Source organism: Myxocyprinus asiaticus, chromosome 26, assembly GCF_019703515.2.
Source record: "Myxocyprinus asiaticus isolate MX2 ecotype Aquarium Trade chromosome 26, UBuf_Myxa_2, whole genome shotgun sequence".
NCBI lineage: Eukaryota > Metazoa > Chordata > Actinopteri > Cypriniformes > Catostomidae > Myxocyprinus > Myxocyprinus asiaticus.
The window spans coordinates 24,360,948-24,386,111 of record NC_059369.1 but is presented as its reverse complement, the minus strand read 5'-3'; the positions used below and the strand labels follow the sequence as shown (position 1 = coordinate 24,386,111).

General features: G+C 35.8%; 1 protein-coding gene across 1 annotated transcript in view; it reads right to left on the bottom strand.

The window, feature by feature from the left end:
• Positions 1 to 25,164, bottom strand: part of hydin (HYDIN axonemal central pair apparatus protein) — a 120,993-nt gene that overhangs the window by 31,418 nt on the left and 64,411 nt on the right. Inside the window, exons 31-55 of the mRNA XM_051656808.1 lie at positions 24,602 to 24,729; positions 24,089 to 24,280; positions 22,894 to 23,043; positions 20,796 to 21,035; positions 20,164 to 20,293; positions 15,835 to 15,906; positions 14,366 to 14,524; positions 13,717 to 14,084; positions 11,692 to 11,808; positions 11,401 to 11,558; positions 11,009 to 11,159; positions 9,200 to 9,607; positions 8,885 to 9,103; positions 7,204 to 7,286; positions 6,919 to 7,101; positions 6,716 to 6,835; positions 6,081 to 6,240; positions 5,363 to 5,535; positions 4,417 to 4,615; positions 4,102 to 4,192; positions 3,891 to 3,990; positions 3,002 to 3,170; positions 2,658 to 2,893; positions 2,063 to 2,165; positions 1,730 to 1,934 (exon numbers count right to left, since the gene is read on the bottom strand). Of these exons, the coding sequence (XP_051512768.1) occupies positions 1,730 to 1,934; positions 2,063 to 2,165; positions 2,658 to 2,893; positions 3,002 to 3,170; positions 3,891 to 3,990; positions 4,102 to 4,192; positions 4,417 to 4,615; positions 5,363 to 5,535; positions 6,081 to 6,240; positions 6,716 to 6,835; positions 6,919 to 7,101; positions 7,204 to 7,286; positions 8,885 to 9,103; positions 9,200 to 9,607; positions 11,009 to 11,159; positions 11,401 to 11,558; positions 11,692 to 11,808; positions 13,717 to 14,084; positions 14,366 to 14,524; positions 15,835 to 15,906; positions 20,164 to 20,293; positions 20,796 to 21,035; positions 22,894 to 23,043; positions 24,089 to 24,280; positions 24,602 to 24,729 (4,314 nt within the window). The remainder of the gene's footprint in view (positions 1 to 1,729; positions 1,935 to 2,062; positions 2,166 to 2,657; positions 2,894 to 3,001; positions 3,171 to 3,890; positions 3,991 to 4,101; positions 4,193 to 4,416; positions 4,616 to 5,362; positions 5,536 to 6,080; positions 6,241 to 6,715; positions 6,836 to 6,918; positions 7,102 to 7,203; positions 7,287 to 8,884; positions 9,104 to 9,199; positions 9,608 to 11,008; positions 11,160 to 11,400; positions 11,559 to 11,691; positions 11,809 to 13,716; positions 14,085 to 14,365; positions 14,525 to 15,834; positions 15,907 to 20,163; positions 20,294 to 20,795; positions 21,036 to 22,893; positions 23,044 to 24,088; positions 24,281 to 24,601; positions 24,730 to 25,164) is intronic.

The following is a 25,164-nucleotide window of genomic DNA, read 5'->3' as shown; positions in this document are numbered from 1 at the left end:
CATATCACAAAGCATAATGTAACCAAATGCTACAATTTACTTAATAATAATATCTCAATATGTTAAATAACCATAATGTTAATTAAGACTTTATTATTACAACTGAAATACAATAATACATATACAGAACAGCCACTTTAAGTGTTTGAATCAATCATATCTCTCACTAAACACTGTGTGAAATGTTTATTTTTGCCTTATTTTATTCGGTTGTCATGTAGGAGTTGATAACTGTTTGCTTAATAATCTCATTCCATATCTGGATAATTGCTGCAATATCATAGACATAGAGAATACATTTCCTCCTCTATGATATTGCATTATATTAGTTTTGTACAGTATGATAACTTAGCCAAAATACTTGGACATACATGAATGAGAATAAACCTGAAATAGGAATGTGTTTCAGTCACAATGCACATTATGTAGTTTAGAGATGATTTAGAGACATTTAGAATGTTACAAATGGCTATTTCTATTTAAATAAATGTTGTATTCTTAAAATGTTCTGTTTGTCCAAGAATCCTCTTGCAGCAATGCAGGTCTTTGGCATTTAGAAGCTACACATTTAGGACCTGTGAGGAGTCTGTTTCTCAAACTAGAGACTGTGATTTTCTTGTCTTTTTGTTGTGCATCTGGCCGTCCACTTCCCTCTCTATCCTGGTTAGAGATTATTTTTTCAAAATAGTAATGCATGGAATAGCCTTCATCTCTCTAAAACAATAGACTTTAGGAGAAAATAAAATTTCAGGAGAAATGCATTTCTTTTCCCCTATTTTTAAAACCAAAATTTGACTTGCAAGTGTAAAGCAACTTGTAAGAACTCAACACCTCAGCAAATGGGGAAAAAAACACACTGTATTGTGATTTCCGCATGATTCAATTGTTCTAATAATAAGAAAATGTTCTTGAGTGCCAAATTAGCACTTTAGAATGCTTTTATAAGGAATAAGTGATACAGTATATGTCTGCCATCACGGATAAAGAAAAAAATGGAATAAATACCACTTAAAACAATTATTTCAAACGTAATAATTTGCAATTAATGATTTTGGCAGTATTTTTGATCAATTTAATGCATCCATGGTGAAAGGAAGCATCAATTTCTTTCAAGAACAAAAATATCTTTGTGTTCTAAAAAATGGAAGCGTATAACTATATAATTTTTATAAAGTAACTTGTAATGTAATTACTTGAGTAGTTTTTCGGCAAACTACTTATTTACTCTTACTTAAGTCATAATATTTCTCAGTACTTCTACTTGTACTCAAGTGAATTATTTCTTCAGTAGCAGTACTTTAACTTAAGTAAAAAAATCTGTACTCTTTCCACCACTGACCATGAGGCCCACTGAGCCCAGAGGTAGAGCTTAACCATTGGTCAATTATTTGTAGATTGCAACTTAGGAAACAAAATACTGATAGATGAATACAGTGTGTTCTTATTTTTCTCATAGTTTTTTAATATGTGTGGATCCATTATGTAAAAGAGGTTAAATAAAAGTATAATTTCTCAGTTCACTCATCATACTTATCAAGAGTAGTTTGGCGTCAATTTGCTATAGTAAATATATCTTTATTAAATTAGGTTATCAAAATGTTTGGTAGTACCCCGTAAAATATCATCAACATATCATAGAAAGCTAAAGAAAGAATTTACATATTTTTTTTTTTTTTTAAAAGGCTTGAACTTTACAAAACTTTATATCTACTCATTCATGGTCACAAACCTGGCATACACACTTCAGCCAGCAGCTTGAATAGTATCCCGTCTGGATTGTCAGAGGGGTCTCTGTCAGAGATGTCTATAGCTAGACATTCCACCCAACTACCTACATGCTCTGCCTTGCAATCCACAGTCACTACTTGTTGGGCTCCAGGTGCCAGAACACCAAAGCATGGAGACAATGAAAAAACACCCAATGTCAAATGTGTCTGTAAAAAAGATAGAGGAAACAACATGCAATATACTGTAAGAACACATATCTCGTTTGTGTAATATATTATATGTTAGATTATTACACTCAATCAAGAACTGTATATAGAGGTATATTGTTTCTTACCTGAGTCGGCATGCCAAATTCATTCGGCACAGTGTGTCGTATTTTGCTGGCACTAGATGGTTGCATCACAGAATTGTCTTTTGATGCCTTCTTACTCACCAAGCTTAAAAAAAAACAACAACAAACAAAAAATATAGGAAACAATAAACAGGAAACAAAGCAAAATATTACTTTCTATTATGTATTAAATAAGGGCCTTTCAACTGCTTTCTTTTGAGGGCCAGATTGTCCAAATCAAAGGGGGCAAGAAATTAGTTAGTATTAGATCTTAGCACTTGTATAATAGGAACACGTTTACTTATTTACTTAATAAATAAAAAACAATAAACACCCTTAATACTGTGTGTGTATTTAAAATAATAGTCAATCAAAGATTTCAAATCAAGTTAGTTGACTGGCTGGAGAATAAACAATTTTCATAGCATAACTTACAAAAAGATTTGGATAACCTTTACCATGAAAATAAAAACAATGATTGTTTGGACATTTTATGGTTAATGTTTACAAATTAGGAAAAGTGAGGTAAACATAAAAAAAAAAATCTAAAGTTCACATCTTTGACTTCTAAACATGAAACAATAAATATTAGCCATACCCTCTCCTCTGTGCAGGACCTGGTTGGTTTTTACACATTCTAATGCTGAAACGGATCTCAAAGTTCCCTTTATTCTCCACAGTAAGAGTCTGTCTTTTGCGAGAGCCATACACCAGGGGACCAAAGTTGATGTCATTAGAGGGAGTGATACTATATTTAGAGAAGAGTGCCTGGACTGACACTTTGATTGGTATAGTATTAATGGTCTCACCACCCTCAACATTGGGCTCAATAATCTGGAACAAATAAATCACAACACATTAGTTTGATCTTTCATGACAGCAGATCTTAAATAAACAAAAATACACAATGATAAAGACTATATAGTTGGGTAGATTAAAGACCTGACAGCAAAGGATTGGGTTATCTTTGATGGACATCTCCTTGTTGTGGAAGAAAATAATCTGGATACTAGTGGTTTTATTGTTGGGGTGTAAGGTGCCCCTATGAGGTGTGATGGAGAATATTGAGTTCAGATCTGGCATTCCTGGCTCTGTGGCCTCCAGTGCAAACCTGTGAGTCAAAATTGATACAAAAATGATTATGCTACATTTCTGACATCACAGCACTGGAAAACATTATGTCATCACTAGTGTTATCCTACTCTACACGTGCTGTTTACTTTATCTGTTGCCCCCTGTGGGCTTGGGTAAGTAGGAAATACATCCACACAACTTTAACCACGCATAAGTAAACACAGGAGTTCTATCAGAAGAAAAGACCTTAACTATCTTGTTGCAGCTCATTTTGATTAATGCTTTTATTAATGTCTTAAAATTCCACCAGAATGTGCTTTACCCTCCTATGGGTAGTTCTGGTTTTGTGCCGTAGGTGTTACCTTATACTTATTGGCCACCTCATTGTTGAAAATATTTCTGTGATTTTTTTTTTTTTTTGCTGGTCAGCTATTCTCTGCTTTGAAATGCCTGAAAGTTGCATGAGCTCATAGCTGTTTCAATAAATATTGAATTTCATGCAAGCTACGGCAGTGTGTAGGATTATTTCTTCGTATTATTTCCTGTGTCCTACACATCTGCCCGCAACAGTTTAGGTAAGCAATGGGTGTTTATTTATTGTTCTGCATTAAGAAAATGCATTACACAGAGATGGAGAAAAAAAAAAAAAAAATCACATACATATTTGATCTTAACCTTATCTGAATTTCTAAATCATTATGATAAACCAGGAATATTGAAAACTAGTAAATGATTAAATACCTATGTGACAACTTACTTGAAGGCTATGTCATATTTGCCTTTGTTTTCCAATTTAATAGACCGTTTCACCTCTTCTGATACTTTGAATGTTCCGAAATCTAATGACCCATCAGAATCTACAGCAAATGTAAAAACATCAACAAATGATTAATACATTATTTGCAGCTGAAAAGTTTTGTATGGTTTGATGCACCAATGAGTCATCAGGAGAGTACCTTCAGGAAGGCTTATGTCCACTGCAATATCATATGCCTCTGCAATAATCTGAATGTTTTCTGAATGTTGTATGATGCCAAGAATGTTCTCCACATCAGATACCTGTTAAAAACGCATACCCGACACATTCAATCACAGGCACACATACTAATATGTTAAAATGTTCAACAATAATTATTCAATCTAAGGGGAAAAAATGTGTGATAAAATGTTTTTCTTATGATTATGATTAAATCAAATCAAATCAATATCTTTAAGAAGCCTTCACAACTAATAACATTATTGGGGTTTCAGTTTCAATAAGTTTGTTCCTCATTTTGTTGTACCTCTAAAGAAATGGCTTTTTTCAATTTGATGGGATTCCTGGCTATGAAATGCATATGCAGGCAGAACTTAGAATGTGGCATGATGATCCCCTGGTCCTGAGACACGGTGAATTCATCCCCAAGCATCTCCATACCCCTTATCTTCCAAGCAGCTGGCAGAAGGGTGTTATTGCTTAGACACAGACTCCGAGTTTCTTTTCTGTAGGAATATTTGGATAGAGAGAAAAAAAAAAGAGCAAACCAGGTTTTTTTCAAATGCAATATTTGGTAAACAGTGATAATCTTATTGACAAAAATGTTCGAAGATGAGGAAAAAAAGATGCATTGTGACAATAATTAACGATTTTAATTACAACATATTGTTAACAAAAAAATAACAAGAAAAAATAATACTGCAAGATGTAGAAAAATCCAGAAAGCCAATCTAAGATCTAGGTTCTAGAAAAAATAAATATCTAGAAAGAATTGATTTTCCCACTTGAGGTGCGTTAGCTGAATGGGCTGAACACTGGTAAATGGAATCTTTTACATGTTTGATAGAGTATGTTTAAATAACTGAATGTTTATGCATTTTTCAAAATGTTTGAATATTTGGTTGAAGTTTGGTCTGTAACAGTTTGACACGTTTTGCCCATAATCGTCAACTAAAATGTTATAATATGCCATTTTAGTAAGAGTAAAATTGAATAAAAATAATGTATATGCCATCTACTAAATTTAAAGGACATTTTCATCAAAAGACTACAACTATGAGTCGAACAAAAAACTGTGTAAAAATGATCACTGCAGAGTGACAAATGTCTACTACAACAACAACCATACAGTCAGTTGGCAATGACACAATGTGCATACACCTGGAAAAACAATTATAAATGATTTGAATCATACAGTAAAAGCGTTACTACTGTAGCTGAGGCCATGCGAGTGAAGAGTAAATGTAGCAGACCTGTATGGCGGAATCTTGTCGAAGTGGAGCAGCTTGTGGTCCAGCTCTAGTTCAGGCCTGACTCCTACACAGGAGATGTGAAAGACAACAGGCTCAGGGTTCTCCTTGATGCAGCACACAACACTGTCCTCTATATGTCTTGGGGTGTTAGGGTATGCCCACACCATCAGAACCTGCCGGGAGAATATCAAACATTAATGGTAGGAGAGTTTGTGTGAAAGTGAAAGCCTTTCTTGGTGGTAAAGTTAAAATTATTCCAGAATTAGAAATTCATTTACTTACCCTCATGTAGTTCCAAACCCATTTGTGTTTATGATACTTTTATGGTTCTTTTGCATACTTTTTAAAGCTTTGAAGCTTCTGTCCCTATTTATTGTAGTTGCATGGGAAAAAATTGACAAGTACTGTACATTCTTCAAAATGTCTCCTTTTGTGTGCCATAGATAAAAGAAAATCATACGGGTGTGTAACAACATGAGGGTGAGTAAATGATTAAATTTTCATTTTATGTCAAAGGCTAATGTGGTAGTTCAAATGGAAATGAGATATCTATCTGGAGTCTATATGGAGCAAATACAGCTAGGACTAATGTAACAACACCAAATATTATTCAAATTTTACAAGTTTAAAATGGCAAACAGCTCAAAAACAACCCCAAAACAATGCAATGAAATTACACTTCACATGAAGTAAGACATATGAATGTGCAGTTGCTTACTTTTTGCTCATTAGGTTCCAAGGTAATGTTTGGAGGGTCAAGAAAGAAAGTGGTGGCATTAGTGTCATGCTGGAAGCAAAAATGGATCTCTGCCTCCATTAGGGAATTGTTGTGAATTACAAACCTCTCCATGTTCTCAGGATATTTCCCTTTTTTATACCTGGGTCAGGAAAACACTGTTTTTAATGAACATTCATTTTAATAAGGGCTTAATATGATAATAAATGTTATAGTATAGGTTTTACAGTACAGTACAGTGAATTACTATTATAAAAGTATTAGTTCACTCAAAAAGAAAAACACTGTTATCATTTACTAACCCTCATGTGGTTACAAAACTGCATAAACGTTCTTTCTTCGTGGAATACAAAAGGAGATGTTAGGCAGAATGTTTTCATTGCATCTTTTTTTCCCCATACAATGAAAGTGAATAGTGGCTGAGACTAACTTTCTGCCAAACATCTCCTTTAGTATTCCATGGCAGAAATTAGAATTTGGAACAGTGAATTTTGGTGAATAATGTTAACAGAATTTTTATTTTTGGGTGAAATATCCTTTTAATATGACCAACAATGACAACAAGCTTAATTTACAGTAGTTTTTGGTTCTAGCACAATAACATTACATGCCAGCACCTTTCTCTCGTCTTCCCACAAAGCAGGGGTCCAAACTCATACAGTTTAGACTGGATAATGTAAGTCTTTTGTAGCCCGCTCTCAGGCTGCATGGTCATTTTGCAATGTGCAAACATAATCCTATTACATAAAAATATACACACTAATTAGAGCATGTCAGAAGTCTATGTAGACTCTATTTCCACCGCTGAAATGCCACTCACTTTGGGTCTCTGCTAATAGTTGGGTAAGCACAAATTCCTTTACAGTATAGCTGATAACATCGCTTGGTCCCCATCAACTCAAAGCTAAAAGCCTGATCATATTTTCCAAGAACAGAGGAACAAAACATGATCCTCAGGGTAACTGTTTCACTTGGTGGTACAATCCAGCGGAAATGAGTGAGCCTTTAAAAGATATGTTGGAAGAGTTAAAGCAAAACGGATGTACTTATTTGTGAATGTACATGTATATGTGCATGTGCTTTGTGTGTGAGGGACCTCCTGTACCTTTGGTTGCATTCTGGGTGGGGATCCTCAGAATGTATCCACTGTATGTCTGTATTAGATGTGTTTGCAAGTGCCATGTCCTCCTGCAAGAAGCCAAACAGGTTGTATTTAAATTAGATAGGCTCATTTACAGGAGAAGTGTTTTCCATGTTCAAATTAAAGGAATAGTTCTCTCAAAAATGAAAATTCACTCCACAATGCAGCTCATTTTCAACACAATGGCATTTCAGTATCTGTCAAGCTCCAGAAAGGACAAAAAATACTATAAAGACACAATAAAAGTAGTCTACAAGACTTGTACGTTATATTCCAAGTCCTCCAAAGCCATATGATAGCTTTACGTGATGAACAGACCAAAATGATCATTATGCAGCTCTCAAATCAAATATGGCACCTACGGTATGGCGCATGTTAATAGGTTCATTGCAGTCTGTTTATCACATAAAACTACCGTATGACTTCAGAAGACTTGTAACATAGTGCACGGTTTGTATGGACTACTTTTATGGTGCTCTCATAGTGCTTTTAAGTCCTATTGGAGCTTTGCCTGAGGTCACTATGAAATGCCATTGTGTGGGAAAAGCCGTGGGAAGATTAATCAAAATTTTCTTTCTATACTACAGCAAAAATAACTAGGGATGTGCACGGATAGTTGACATTCGGTTAACCGTTTGACGCGGCACTATTCGAATGTCAAAATCACTATTCGGTTACTCTACAAGTGCAATACAGGTCTGTAACCTGATGAGCTCGACGAGTTCCGAAAAACCGTCAGGTTTTCCTGCTGAGTTTGGCTCAGTTTTTCAAGTACATAGCGATTTAGGTGCTGTTCAAACATGCTTTTGTGTGTATCTGCACTGTTATTCTGTTACAGATCAGTGACACACGCTGGACAGTCTTTGACTGTTGCGCTGAATCTCACTTTTTTCTTTCAGCGCCTCTTGCAGGATCGCCACATTTTTAGACACCGAGTAAAGTTAAAAAGACTTTAATTTTTAAATGCATCTCAAAACATTTGTTGTGCTGCATTCTGAAGAAAAGTAGCCTACTTTAAGCGACTGTTACACCATTAAACATGATTCCATTTTGTTTTTCACTGAGCAATGTTTCAGCGCTTGATAAACAGTAAGACAATGTTTTTCCCCTTTTGATCTCGAGTGCATATTTAGTACAATAATTAGACAAGTTTAATGTAATTTGATTTTAAACCATTTAAAAATCAAAGCACCCCGAAGAGGCTATTTAACTGCAGCAGTGGGACACGCACATGATAATATTTGCATTCATTACCTCACAGATGTGTGAACCTGCCCAGGGCAGAGCACATATACAAGCGTGACAGCTTGATTTTTTTTGTCTGAGTTTAATGCGAGATTTTATCATTTGAAGATGTATGTATTGTGCTATTTAGACTCATAGCTCACTGTGCGCTTTATTTGCTGCTATTTTGAGTAGTGTTTAAGGAAATTCCATTACAATAAACATCCTTTATTCCCACGTCCTGACTCCAGATGAAAAACCGATTAACCGTCCAAAAAACCTCACGGTTAACCGAATGTTAAAAATGGTAGCCGTGCACATCCCTTAAAATAACAGCAAATGGGGTTGGAACGATATTAGGGTGAGCAAAAAGGCAAAGGATTAGACATTAACAGTGTTTTTTCTTGTAGACTAAAGATACCTTAACAGATGTGATAGGACCCTTAGCCTCTGATCCTAGGTCTACCTCTTTTTTCTCTTCAGACAGTTCCTCAGGAGACGAGGGCGTCATAAAGATAAAACAACTGTCAGAGAGCTGAGTGCTGGGCACTGATCTCTTCTCAGGGTACGGGACTATGGAGAATATTATAGGTGGAGGGATGGGTGGACCTTTGGGTCCTAACCCTAACTCATCCAAGATCTGTGAGAGACAATGAAAATAATAAAACCAGGTATTCATTGTTGGTGCATCACATATTCTATGGAAACCATCAGGCATAAAGAGGGATTACTCTACCTCATCAAGGGAGGGTAGTTTCATGCTTCTGGTGATCTCGTAACCACTCAAATACTCTCCCTCTTTGATAGACAGCCAGATGTGGGGAATGGGGTCTGGCACTACAATATTTTCAGAGCCATCAGTACCATTCACTGGTACATGGGCCTGGCTAGGAGCTGGAGACTTCACATCTGAAGCCTCCACCTTCAGCTTCTCCACTTTCTCCTTCTCTCGCTCCTTCTTGCTCTTCTTGGCAGTGGTGGCAAGATATTCTGTAGTCTCTTCAGTCTCTTGGGTCTCAAAGAAGATGGGCTGCGACAACAGACCCTGTGTTCGATCCCAGAACTCAAGAATGTGTTGAAGTTGCGGCTGGCTTTGTTCATATACGTGGAATCGGGCTAGTAGATGTCTGTCCCTCTCACTGGACTGTTAACAATAAACAAAAAAACACAGCAAAGGTTAATGACGGGTCCTGCTGGATTTCTTTCAAATAGCTAAATGCCTCATTCAACATTGAAGATATGCATGGCTATGCTATGATTTACCGGACAAAGTTTGATTCAAAAGTGTAATTTCTGTGACACTAATGGAATCACTCAGAATAACAATAATAATATACAAAAAATGACTGTTTGCAAACAGATTTTAAACACTCCCTGATCTTCCATTGTCCCACTCCAATCTCAAATCAACTGGTTGAGCAAATGTTGAGCAAATAGATTGCAATTCCCCATGAAATCAAAATGGAAGTTTTGTGGCTTTTAGCCCACATCTGTTTGTTTTGAAGCCATCTTTATGTGTGTATACTAAAAGTTGAAAAAATTAAAGGAATATTTCACCTAAAAATGAACATTATCTCATAATTTACTCACCCTCATGCCATCCCAGATGTGTATGATGTTCTTTCTTCTGCTGAATACAAACAAAGATTTTTGGAAAAACATTTCAGCTATGCAGGTCCTCACACTGGAAAGGGTACCAAAAGTTTAAAGCTCCAAAAAAGCACATACAGGCAGCATAAAAGTAATTCATATGACTCTAGTGGTCCAGTGGTTAAATCACTAAAAATTCTCCTCCCTGCCCAATAGGTAGTGATATGCACAAAGAATGAGAATCACCAAAAACACAAGAAGAAGAATGTGAAAGTGGAGATTTATAGTAAAAAAGGGCTTAAATATTGTTCTGTTTCTCACCCACACTTATCATATACCTTCTGGAGATATGGATTTAACCACTGGAGTCTTATGAATTACTTTTATGCTACCTTTATGTGCTTTTGGAGATTAAACATTTTGGCACCCATTCACTTGCATTGTATGGACCTACAGAGCAGAGATAGTTTCTAAAAATCTTCGTTTGTGTTCAGCAGAGGAAAGAAAGTCATACACATCTGTGATGGCAAGAGGGTGAGTAAATGATGACAGAATTTTCATGTTTAGGTGAACAATTCCTTTAACAATTAGCAGAAATAAAAAATAAAAAAATCACATTCAATGCAGACCACAAAATGTTGATGACTCTTCTTGAACAGTAGTTCTCTCTGGACAAAGATTTTGTACAAAGATCAAATGCTCTCTAGAATGAGAATGTCCCTCCCCTTAATACACTTGCAACAGACTAGCTAGCAAATAGCAAATCGTGGTTCATAGCTATGACATAACTAAGGCCTAAAACTGTACCTGTTTAAAAAAGGATGAGCCCTTTGATATGTCCCGCCCTAACTTCCATTTTCAAATCAAACTGCACTCGTCAAGTGATTTAATGGGGTCTTTAGGGGAAATCAAATAGTTGATGTACTTTGAAATACACAACATTTCCGAAACTAACTTGCTCTTGTTGTAGGTCCTCAGCAACTGGCAAAGGATCTATCTGTACTGGTGTATCCCTGTCCTCTTTAGGTGTCATCTCGTCTTCTCTTAAATTCTCAAGCTCCTGTTGTCTTCTCTCCTCCTGCTCTTGGTCAAACCTGTCTTGTTCCCTTAAGTAATACACAATTTCAATATTTGATTCGAAAATATAATTATTATTCTATGTAAAATATTTTTTGGGATAAAAAAAATTTTTACAATTAAAATTGTATTGGTTAATTGGTTAAGAGTTTTTCTTAAAGTTGGTTCAGAAAACCTGTCTGTAAAAATATTGTTTTCTAAAGATAATTTACAGGATACTTCAAACACAAAAAGAGTTATGTTGAATTTGTATGAGAATAGGTTGAATACCTGTGCTTGAGGACATTGTAGCTGTTAAAGAGGTTGATAACATAAATATGGCGGCGGCTGTTGAGAGCTTTCAGGATGATCTGGAGCATGTCACTTAATGAGCTGCAGTACATTGTCTCCAACCCGTCAATCACAACACCATGGTGACAGTCGCTAAGCTACAGTAAGCAAGGCAAAGAAGAAATCACTTGTATTGTCCACATACTGTATACTGTGATTGACACAAAGAAAATGTACATCTATGTATTTAATATTGGTATACAGTAACCATACAGTAAATCTGTCTCTCACCTGCAGTCTCTCTGATAGGATATCTACCAGCAGATCATCAGGCAGGAAGCAGCTAATCGGGTCAAGCTCTTCATACTGACTGGCACTCATGCTCAAATGCCTGTGGATCTGACCCGTCTGCATCACACACACAAATATTTGTTTTTCTATCATGATGGGGACTTTCAATTGACTTCTATCATTTTATTTAACCTAATGATATTTTATATCACCTAACCCTATCCCTAAATGTAACTCTCACAGAAACCCATTAGCATTTTTAGATTTTTATTTTGACATTTTTAGTACTGTATGTTCGTAAAGCTCATTAAGGATAGTCACATTAGAGACTATTCAATATGTTTTCCACTTAAGGGGCTCTTGGCTGGTACCCACAATGTAGGTTATTTCAGGTTTTACAGCCCAAATGTCCTCACTATGTAGGCAAAACCTGACCCACACCCATACACATATTGAAGATTAATTTAATGCACTGCAAAATTATCATTATTTTGATCAGTATGTTTTTATGATCAAAAATATCTAAAACATCCTTAAAACAAGCTCAAACTTATCTGAGAAGCAAAATGTGCAAGAAGATTTGTTCATTAAGTATAATGAGAATATACAGTGTATCTTTATTTTTCTTAACTTATAGGAAAATTGTTTTTTCTTGTTCTATGCATGAAATTCACTACATTTTTTAAAAAAAAATGTTACTTAAGAAATAAAAATTTATATTTTTTTTAAGGATGTTTAAGACAAAAATACACATTTACTCATGCTCATGTTGTTCCAAACCCATATGACTTTCTTTCTTTCATGGAACACAGAAGATGTTAGGCAATATGCCTCATTCACTTTCATTGTGTAGAAAAAATATTTAAAGTAATAATCCGGGATCAATACAAGTTAGGCTCAATCGACAGCATTTGAGGCATAAAATTGATTACCACAAAAATTTATTTTTACTTTACTGTTCTTTTATAAAAAAAAAAGCAAAAATCTGGGTAACAGTGAGGCACTTACAGTGGAAGTAAATGGGGCCAACCCGTAAGCATTAAAATGCTCACTGTTTCAAAAGTATAGCCACAAGACATAAACAATATGTGTGATAAACAATTTAAGTGTGATAAAATCACTTTCTAAACTTTACTGTGTAAAGTTATAGCCAATTTTACAACTTCGTTGCCAAGATGATGTAATGTCAACAAACCCCAAAACGACAGTAAAAATGACAACTTTACAGCTAAAATAATACATGAGTTTTGACAAAAGAATTAATGAAAGTGCTTTTATCAAATTATTAGCTTCACATTTCTGCTTTTAAACTCTCCAAAAATTGGCCCCATTCACTTCCATTGTAAGTGCCTCACTGTAACCTCAATTTTTGCTTTTTTAAAGAAATGGAGAGTCTAAATTAATTTTGTGGTAATCAACATTATGCCACAAATGCTGTCGATTAAGATTAACCTGTATTGAACCTGGAATATTCCTTTAAAGCTGAAGTATGTAATATCTGTGCCACTAGCGCCATCAAACGGAATTGCAAAAATAAACGTTGTTTTCCAAACAGCTTTCTGAATACACCCCCCATCTGCCGTTGGTCAAGCAAAGAGATAGTCCCGCCCCCAACTCACGCCATTGGTTGAGTAACATTGTTGGGCCGTGTCTAAACGGGTCGCTCTAAACAAACAGAGCAATTTTCAAAGAAAGACAGTGTTTACAGTTTTCGAGAAAATTAACCAATGTATGGCTTACTTATAGTTGTCTCTGCATATTAAGCTGGGATAGGAGAAAATATTTTAACTCAGGAAAATTTACATCAGCTTTAATGAAGGAAATGGTGACTAAGGCTGTCAGTCTCTAACATTCTGCCTAATATCTCTTTTTGTGTTCAACAGAAGAAAGAAAGACTTATGGGTCTGGAACAATGTGAGGGTGAGTAAATGATTAAAGAATTTTCATATTTGGGTGCACTATCCCTTTAAGGTGTTTCACTCCGATGTATGTGGCCAGTAGCAAAGAGATCCTAAGTGTGTGTACCACTGAAGCAGCAGCAGGACCGGAACTGCCATTCTTCTTTGAAATCACTGTGGTGCTGGTTTTGTTGCGGGTTGAGGCAGATGACGGGTGGACTTTAGGCTCACCGGTCTGGCTGTCCTCTGCTGTGTGTTTGGCAACTGCCTCAACACTGAGAACACTTGGACCTTGACCAGCAGTTTCCATCTTTTCTGCCGCAGCCTCCTCCACTGCCCTCTGAGCATACTCCACAGCAGCCTTGATACATAGTTCTCTTGCCCTCAGGCCTGCAGACCTGCTCCCAGATGTCACAGCCTCCAGCACTACCTCATCTACATTGAGACATGCTGCCCCATAGTGCTTAGCCAGAGTAACTGCTGTCCTAGTTTTGCCTGAACACAGATGCTTACATTGACCTCACCGTACCAGAGCAAACAAGATGAGCTGCAATAATTCTGTGGCTTTGCAAAATTATAAACAATATACAGTACAATAAATATTCTTCTAAAAGAGCCACACAATAACCAAGTGTTATATCAACTGAAAAAATACGTTTAATTGATTCCCTACATTTTTAAGTACTGCCAAAGTGCAGCATACAGGTTTATAATGACATGAGGGTTAATAAATATTTAGAGAATGTAAATTTTTTTTATGAACCTTTAAAACATACCTGACAGTGGAGCACCATGCACAATCAGGGCAATGCCCTGGCAATTTTGGGCAGCTTTGCCTTCTAGTGAAGGATCAATGCCCATGTAACGAACAATTGCTCTAGACACAGGGTCGTATTCCAGATCACCCACGGCAGTGACATGGTCTTTAGTCAGGCCTGTGAGGAGAAGACAAATATACTTTTATTCATCTTCAGTCATCTGTCTTAATACTATTAATGCATGGAATAATAATACTGTGAGATTAAATTGTTGATTATAATTTTGTATTAAATGTTTCATACACGATGTGAATAATTTCAGTCTTAATTTGCATGTTTTGATGATTCATTTAAATTTAAATTTTATTTTAATTAAATTATTATTGTGTTGTAAAAGTCATTGGTCAGAACTGGTGTAATGATTTGGGAGAAGAGACAGAGAGAGTTTGATTCTTATGCTCTATAACTTCACACTTAATTTCATGATCTTATCATCAAGAAAAAAACTATTGAAAGTGCATGCCTGCATTACTCCTACCCTTCTAGACTTACTGGAGTATTTTTTTTATTTTTATTTTTATTTATCTTCTGAGTGAATATTTGCACTAGGTGTAAATAGCACCTGCCACACAGCAGCTATTTGAACTCCAACAGTCTGGTGGAAAAAGAGATTGAAGACAAACTGCACCCCTAGTATCGCTGCAGGGGCTTGTGTAACACAGGTGTGGATGTCCTTTTTTCGTGTGGACAACCCAGGCTCGATTCCGACTTTTGTCCCATTTTTTCCCATCCTATTTCCTGTCACTACTACTTGTATTTCCTTTAATACTACTTATAATAATAAATAAAAATGAATATAAAGGTTGATTTCCTTGTAGTGATTTGGTCACGGTGAAGATTGGCGGGTTGAGAGAAAGATTTGATCCGGGTAAAACCTTCCCTTACAAAAATTAACTAAGGTTTTACAGTAACCATAGTATCACCATGGTATTTTGTAGTACAATCATAGTAACCACAAAATTAAACATTGTTACTATAGTAACACAATATTACTATAGTAACATCACAGTTAATTGTATAAAAACTATGGTTTTCACCAAAAAACATGCTTACTACAATATTACTATAGTAAAACCATGGTTAATTTTTGTAAGGGCAAGTTAGAGTTACGTTTGGGTGTTTGTGTAGGGTGTCTGTGGGACTCTAAATAAGCATGCTGCAGTGATGCCCCTATACTGTGTGTTAGTATTTAATTAGGGGTGCAAAAAGCATCTAACACTATTTGAACTTAGTGCAAAGAAGATGATTTTTGTTGCTATTTTCACTCAGTGCAAACAGCCTCTGCCTTTACTCTTTCCCCTCTTAAAAAAACTAGTCTAATTCTAATCTGTTATTAAAGCAAATTTATTTGACCTCCATGCACACATACTTGTTTTTAAAGCACAAAATTACATTACTTTTTGCACTTGACTGAACTATACCTTTACCATTAAGTGTTCTTCCCTCAGAGGGTACAGCTGTCTCCCCTTTGTTCTCTTCTGGAAAACCCTCTCCAGATTCTAAAAAACAGAGTTGAGATTTATTAGATTCACGTACAATTCTGCCAAAATGCAAAACCTGTGATCATTTAATCAGATATCACATGTAAAATCTAATATAAATTCAGTATAAATGCAGCTTTAAAACATTGGCTAAAAATGTATGGCAAAAATAAAAATTCTGATAAATAGGAGAATCAACACAAATATTGTACATCCATGTTTTTTTTTTTTTTTTTTTTTTTTTACAAACACTACAACCTTTATAATGAACTAAGACTCATTACTATTTTAACTTATTATCACCTCTTAAGTTATTTGAAATAATCAGGATAAGTCTTACCCATGCTTTTAAAGGGATAGTTAACCCAAAAAAAGAAAATTCAGTCATTGTTTACTCACCCCTGTGTTGTTATAACCCCATATGACTTACTTCTTTTTCCTAACACAAAGGGAGAAATTGTGAAAAAAAAAAAATTGTGCTCAGTGATGTCATACAGTACAATGGCAGTTTGGTGACCACCTCTTCAAGCTTCAAAAGCACACAAAAGTATAATTCAGAAGTCTAATAAATTATTCCATGAGACTCATGATTGTTCTGAAAGCATACGATGAAGTTTGGTGAGAAACAAAATGAAATCTAATGTATTATTTAGTGAAACTGTTGACTGACCGTTGATCTCCTCTGCACATTCATGAAACTGCACAAGATCAAGTTCAAGCAGCCTTCACTCGCAAAACTCATTTAGGCGACAACTCGTTTTGTTTATCTAAAAACAGGTCCACCACAGTGACAGAAACAACAGAATATAACACAGCTGCACACAAACCAGAGAATCGAACTTACTAAACATGTCTGATGAGATAACTTCGTAGTTGGAGAATCTGCAGGGAGATCTGTGTAATCAGTAACCTGGGAAAAGTGTTCTGCGCCATCATTAACTCGAGAATTATGTCTTTCATAAAAGAACACAATGTCATCAGGAAATCTCAAATTGGCTTCCTCCCTAAACATCGAACCACTGGCCATATATATATATATACACTACAAACAATAACAAACAAGCACGTACACCAAAAAAAGAGGGCAAAGTATTTGCATGTTTTGTAGATTTTAAAAAGGCTTTTGACACAATTTGGCATCAAGGGTTACTTTATAAAATCATTCAAAGTGGCATAGGGGGTAAGTTATATGACCTAACTAAACATATGTACACACACATTAATTGTGCAGTAAAGATTGGGCATAAAAGAACAGAATACTTTCTCCAACAGTGTGGAGTAAGGCTGCAGTCTCAGCCCCACTTATTTAACATTTATATTAAGGAACTGGCAGAGTTGCTGGACCGCTCTGAAAGACCAGGACTTGAGCTTTATGACACTCAAGTCAAATATTTACTGTATGTAGATGACCTGCTAATTCTATCTAAGACACCAGAAGGTCTCCAAAACAGTCTGGACATCTTAAATCAATATTGCAATGATTGGGCTCTAGAAATCAACATCCAAAAAACTAAAATCCTGATATTTCAGAAAAAACAAAACAAAACATAGAAATCATGAAAAAAGACACATATTTACCCTCAACAACATCACACTTCAAAGTACACTTATCTGGGCCTTGTCTTAACCCCTTCTATGAATTTCAAACTTGGCCGTCTCCCTCTAAATGTACAAATTTAAAAAAGAACATTAAAATTCTGGATACACCTCAATTAAAGGTTGAGAGATGCCCTACACTATAAAGCACTCAAAGCACAAGAACTAAATCCATAGAGAAGTCATCTCTGTCTACTAGTATCACAGCTTACAAATAAAGGACCCAAAATTAACACAACACAACCCATAAGAATAAAATAAATTATGAATCAAGAAACAAATACATACATAGAACATTGGAAAGAGCAAATAAAAACCCAGAGCCGTATGAAATGTTATGTTGATCTGGAAAGACAGTACAGTCCAGCTGAATATCTCTCCTCATCAGAAACATAAAACACAGAGAATTACTAAGTACAGGCTTAGTGACCACCAACTGGCTATAGAAACAGGAAGACACAAAAAAAACATGGCTGCCCAAGGAAGACAGACCGTGCAGTCACTGCACATCAGGAGAGGTCGAGACAAAGATGCACTTCCTCCTTCACTGCCCAAAATACTCCTTACGAGACTCACTCTACACCAAAATACAAACGTCTATTCCTGAGTTTCAATCACTCAATGAGAAAGATCTATTTAAAATCTTACTTTGAGAAGGGCCCACTTCCTCCATAGTGGCCCATCATTTACACAAGTACCATAAACTTAGAGAACACAATCAGTGAACATGCCCACTATACACCACCTAATATGTTACTTGATGCTACTTGCTGTGTATATACAGTACAGTATACCAATTGATAAAATGACACCATCTCTTTATTTACCCCCCTCCCCCAACTTATTGTCTCCTTTTTTTACTTATTTATTTATCTTTCTATTGCTGTTATTATTATTTATTATTATATTTATATTTACCTTTTTTATGCTTTGGCAATATGTACTGAAGTATGTCAGGCCAATAAAGCAAATTTGAATTTGAATAGATGCATTTCTATGCCAAGCCTTATTTGTTTGAAACAGAGTACTCAATCAAACAGTGAGAGATAGAGGAAGCGGGAATGTCTCTCTCCTCTCCTCCATTCTGAACCGGTGAGTGTGAGCATTTGAGACAGACCTCCGACTGAAGAGAGTGATACCTCAGCGAAAACATTTGGTAGGTGTAACATTCTTGGCCAAAATCAAGTAGTTTTTAACCGGCTCGTGAGATGCTGGCTACAATACACTGTTTTGAGAAAGTTTTTGGACTGGTGCCAGTTCATAATGGGTGGGGTTTCACTGTGCAATGTCGAAAATAGAAACCAAGTGATCGACAGTATGTCCCATCGCTCGCCACGGCTGCTTAGGACAAAAACTTTCATCACATGTTGTTTGCCATCAGATTAAGACACAGTAGCTGCCTTCAGCCTCCTATGTCTATCTCTCTCAGTTAGACTGAGAACTCTGTTTCAAATAAATAAGGCTGGGCATAGAAATGCATGTATTCTACAACTACAAACTCATCAGACATGTTTAGTAAGTTCGGTTCTCTGGTTTGTGTGTAGCTGTGTTGTGTTCTGTTGATTCTATCGCTGTGGTGGACCTGTTTTTAGATCAACAAAACGAGTTGTCACTTAAACGCCCTATTTCACGAGTGGAGGCTGCTTGAACTCGCTCTCGTGCAGTCTAATGAACGCACAGAGGACATCAAAAGTCTGTCAACAGTTTTACTAAATAATACATTCGATTTCGGTTTATTCTCACCAAACCTCAATGTATGCTTTCATAAAAATTGTCTCGTAGAATAATTTATTAAACTTCTGAATTATAATTTTGCGTGCTTTTGAAGCTTAAAGAGGTGGTCACCATAAACTGCCACTGAATGACATCACTGAGCACAACATTTCTTCACAATTTCTCCCTTTGTATTAGGAAAAACAAAGAAAGTCAAATGGGGTTATAACAGCACAGGGGTGAGTAAACAATGACTGAATTTTTATTTTGGGGTGAACTATCCCTTTAAGATTAAACCTGACTAAAATACGAAACGGCATCAACTAATGTGTCATTTACTAGGAGATAATTTTTAATATCATATAGACCAGTGTTTGGCAACCTTTTTGATATGGAGTTCCATTTTTTATTTTCCTTGTCAATGGTTGTGCCATCGCCTAAACCCCCCCCCACCTTAGAAAAGTTTGTGTACACTTTATTACAAATTATATTATCAGCATTACAGTTTGAGTCAAAAGTTTGAGCAAAACCCAATGCTTAAGATATAACCATGATCCAGCATGTGCATTTTTCTACAGTTTAAGTGGAACAAAACCTGACCTTTTGTACAAAATATGTTAACAGTTAATGACACAAATTTGCTTATTTGATTAGTGATCAATAAATTGTCTTAGATATTTCTTATTTTATGTTATGATTTATTTTTTATTACATGGAGGGGTAATCACTAGCACACAAGCAACAGCGAGAGAGGAGTAGGCTATTTTATTTACACTATTAAACACTATTAAAGTGTGTTGAGACTGCAATATATTCAACAGACGAGCGCAATGCGTGCATGCCATTTGCACAAGACGGTAGCGCAGATCAATTCAAGCAGCGCTCCAGTGATTACCCCTCCATTGGCATGCGTGCTGTAGGTTGCCGACCCCTGATATAGACCATCTCTGCAGAAATATCCAGTACCCTGCTTGGGCTCCTGTGAGCTGTGCTCTTTGTAGTAGTCTAATAGTTCCACGGGCAGAGTCTTGCCAGGAGCACGGGGAGGTAGAATTAAAACATTTTGAGCATCATATCCTTTCAACATCCGCAAGATCTGAGGAGTAAAACAGAAAGAGAAAATGGAAAAAGAGGTACAGACACTCCAAAGAGACATTGTCCAGTGAGTGTACATTGAACACAAGCAGCTCAAAGGGTCATGAATGTTCTTGTCATTTTTAAAGCTTTAAAGGTTTTGTTCCATGAACTGATTCCATTAAATAAAAATAAAAATAAGTGTACAAAGTTAAACAATAAATCAAAAGTCAAAGTTGGTTTATTACATCTACTACATATTAGGAATATGAGACCAAATTCATTGTCTTTATTTGTGCATTCTCTTGACAAAAAATGTAGAAAAGGGGGCCCAGAGAAAGAAAAAAAATCTGTCTGAGAGAAACAATTAAGATTTTACAAAGATATCATTGATGATATTTCTTTCCTATGTCCTTGATTGAACTTAAACAAACAATACATTTCATGGCATTGCATTTAGATGAATAACAAAAAGCGATACTGACCAAACAGGAAGGACACCATGTGGAACAAATGAAGCTCACCTCTTCCTCTTCTAGGTATTGCTTGTCAAAGTCCAGAGAGTAAAACTCTACAGGAAAGGAGCAAGGGTTGCGGACCATCACCTCAGCCATCTTCCCTTTACTGTAGGGCAGGATGGGCCCGAAATCTAGTTCTGAGGAGGAAAACTCCAGCTGAGGCTCTTCGCCCTGGCCTTGGACCAGAAGCATGATCTTCTGAGTGCTCTGAGCCACTGTTATCATTAGTCTCTGACTGTATGCCCTCTGTAGGGGACACATATGAAACAAATCAATCAGCCTTGTGATTCTCTGTGTATGTAAAGACAAACTTAATCATGTTACAGTACTGCTGCTCTCATTTGTTATAAAGTGTCTGAGTTAAGCTCGAGTTAAATTTGATAAATAGGGGCCCGATTCACGAAAGGTTCTTAAGAAATTTCTTCTTAACTGCCATTTTCTTCTTAATTTGTAACTTAAGAAAAAAGTTACGAATATTTTGTATTCCAGAATAAACTTCTTAGAAAGTTCTTATCTTTTTTATTAAGATTTTTCTTAAGAAAAAACTTAAGAAGCATTCAAATTCTCAAAACATTTTTTTTTTTTTTATATTGTCGTAAATAACATCTTAAAGTTAGGATAACCTCACAGTTGTCTTAAATCCTAAAAAGTAAGATGTTTAATGAATTTACTGGGTTTTTCATGTTGAGTCTGAAGTCGCAGTGGGCTGTTTATGTAGAAATGTTATTTTAGACCAAAAAAATGTTTTTGACTGTTTTATGTTTCATTATATTTTTATTTTCAGCTTGTAAACCATGTAAATGTTATCACCAAATTCAAACAATAAAAGTTGTTTTGAAGCTTCTTAATGTGGTGACCATCATGCTAATTCAAACAGATGCGCTGCATTTAGCGCTCTCTCTCCGCGATCTTTAGAGTTCATAGAAACCTAATAATTATAACATTAGAAAGCAGTGACTTTCCTTTTCACCCCCAATCCACATCCCTATCGGAGTTGGGCACAGCGGAGACAGCCTCCACCACCTTTTCCCATTTACCCGCCTCATACTTTCTGACGTGATATTATTATCAAGCTTCCTAAGGAGAAACTTTTCCTTGCAGTAATTTCCTCAACAAGAACATCCAGCTCTTGTCTACTGAAGTTTTTGTTTCTTTTCTTTTCCTCCATGTCAAATTAAAAGTTTTCAAATGGTCAGCAGTAAGTAAATTCTCCTTTGATGGTTAATGTCGTTAAACTAACACATCTCACGCACTTTATATTCAAAAAAACTATCGCGAGATGCTTGCTACTTAAAAAAAAAAAAAAAGGTTTATACATAAATTCATCATTACAATTTACCAGTGTTGAAATATTGAATTTGTTGTAGGCTATTAGACAAGGCAACTCCATTAGCAGGCTGATCAGACAATGTCAAAGCCTGTCTTTTTATTCTTAAGAAAAAAATTAAGATGTTCTTAAGAAAATATTTGAGAACTTCTTAAGAATTTTCAAGAATTGCACTAAGTAAATTAACTTGACATTTAAATGTCAAGTTCTGATAAAGTGCAGAGAGGATCTGTATAGCCCAAATGCAAGAGACATGTACATTAAGATTCAGTGAATGTGTGCGTTAAAAAGAGAGAGAGAGAGAGAGAGAGCGAGAGAGAGAGAGCGAGAGAGAGCGAGAGAGAAGCCTATGCAAGCAGTAGAGATCCGAATCAAGGTAGAAATAATTGTGTGTAGGCCATTGGATTTTCTTCCATCTATCCTGCTGAAATCAGTAGTTCAGCATGATAGAATGGATGAGCAGAACATATATAATAGAACTCAGATGACATTCACATCCACAGATACAAACACACAAGAGCTGATATAGACTCTGTGGATGTGAGAGTTATTCTAATATCAAGTTGTCTCATTTAAGTGCATTACATTGGTTTTGTTGATGAGTTTAGAAAGGTTTTTCTCAGTTTGATCTGAAATAATTTGTCTCTAGCTATTGTACCTCACCTTGTCTTTTCAAATAAAATATAGATTTAATCTTGAAGACGACATTGGGAAGACTCGCTGGTTATCGTGTAAAGCCAATAATTCTGTAATCAATGTGTGTGTGTTTGACTCTACCCCCTCTGCTGGGCTGAATTTGACCTGCACGTTGGTTCTGTCACCAGGATAGAGTGTACCATTATAGGGCAATATCTCAAAGACGACTGAAAGAGGCCGTTGCTTTAGCCGAGCCTGTCGTCTGAGGTACAGTGGGATGTGCTTTTCAATCTAAAAATACAACCAAAACAGACAGTATTTGGGTTGAAATCAAAACATTATCACAACAAATGGTAAAAGCAGTGATTATTGACCTTATTCACAGCAGTGCCATCTTTGATTTTTGACGGGAATGACAGTGAGACTGTAAGGGATAGATGTACAGTCTATTCAATGGACTGTACAGCAGTTTAAAGTGTTTTTGGATTGTTCTACAGACAAAAACATTGAAAAAATATATTTCCAAGAACATTCAGTAAATAAAAATTTCCAGACAACATTGAGTTGTGGAAAATCAGATGGGATATAGGAGCTTTATACAGCTTTATACCGTGCAATCTATTGAAGAGTTGGTAAGTCTATCCCTCACAGCCTCGTTTTCATTCCCATTAAACTTCAAAGATGGACCTACTGTGAATAAGGTCTATATGTCCTACCATTGCTTGATCTAACCCTTCCCTTGGCTGTGTGACACTAAAAAGGTTTACCAGAGGCAAACATACCATAAAAACAAATTTATCTTGTCCCTGCAACCTCTTAATAGGCAGTAGAAATATAAAATCCCTTACTAATCCAGTTTATTAATGATGAAAATGAACCTATTTGTAATTTGTAATAACAGTGGCAAGTCATTTTAGTTCAACACACAGGTGATTATAGTGCTTGGTTAAAAAAATGATTCAAATGTTATTATTTATTATTTTAAGTCAGTTACTCAGCTGATGAGGTTTGATGAGAGCCTGTCCACATTATACATATTTTTATTTGCTTTATTAAAAAATGCAACTTTTTCCTCAAATAGTTTCACAACAACACATATGTGGAATGCTTACATCCTAAATAACAAACTATTCATAAAGGTGTGTTAAGTAATTCTAAATGTAATAAAATAAATAAAATTAATAAAATTATATTCTAAAACAGGCTTTTTCATAGTGATGGTGAGTGATGGTGAATGTAAAGCCAAGAATCTATAGGTTTATTGGTAGCCATTGCATTTATTATGCAAACCATGCATGTATATTACACATCTTTGCTCATAGGTTGTGGCATGTACCTTCTTTGGCCGTTCTACCAGTCTGATGCTCCACTCACAGGGCACTGGCCCGTGGTTGTACAGCTGGATTGTGGACACTTGACACAGGCCACACTGGATGGTGTCGAACTGCAGTGTGTCTGTCGACACAGTGAGGGACGGCATGGTGACTTCCGCACATAAACGCACCTGCACCCAGGGCCCTTTAACCACCTGTCAATTACACACGGGATGACTCAGTAGCACAGTAAATCAACAGAGAGGCAATAAACTATAATGAACGTACAATACACATAGCAGTGAGTGCTTTCCAATGCAAAATGGGCCTTATTTAGTCTGTAAAAATGTATGAGTGTGATATCTGATAAGAGCAATCATAAGCAGAAACTTTTACAATAAACGAAAGGCAGTTCATTGTATTTCTCATTAAATTACAACAAACTCTGTAAAACATAATGTATGAAAAGTCAATACTTCATTTTCATCAAACATTCCATTGCCTGTCCCAGTTATTTCATGTTTTTTACACCAAACCTGTATGGGCAAAACTGCATCAATCTTTCCCAACTCCAGATTGGCACCACTGGCATCAAACTTCACTTCAAACGTCTCTGTCTCACAGAAGGGCAGATTCTGCACCCTGTCCAATTCTGTACTAAATCCTGGGAGTAATCGAAAGAACATGTAGTTCATTTTTCGAGTCTTCTTATTGAAAAAGAATAATAAAGCAATATGGAAATCAGTCTTCTGGAGATCAGTCGGTTTGAAGATTTTCCAATATTTACATACTTTAATAATAACAATAATATCATAACAATAATCAAAAAAGATTCTAAACACATCACATAAAAGGACACCTGAATTTCTTTACAGCAGCAGATGTATAAGATCTGTTGCTGAAATGGTTTCTGTTCACAAGAATAATATTCTTTATTCTAATATTTTTTTCTCGTTTTCCAGTTAAAATATCTATACCCTTAAAATTTAATATATTTACTTAAAAAGTAAAATGGCATAAGATTAATTTAGACATTATTTTATTTTAATTTCATAAAAATTTTATAAGGTTTGTGCTTAAAACAAGAACAATTTATATA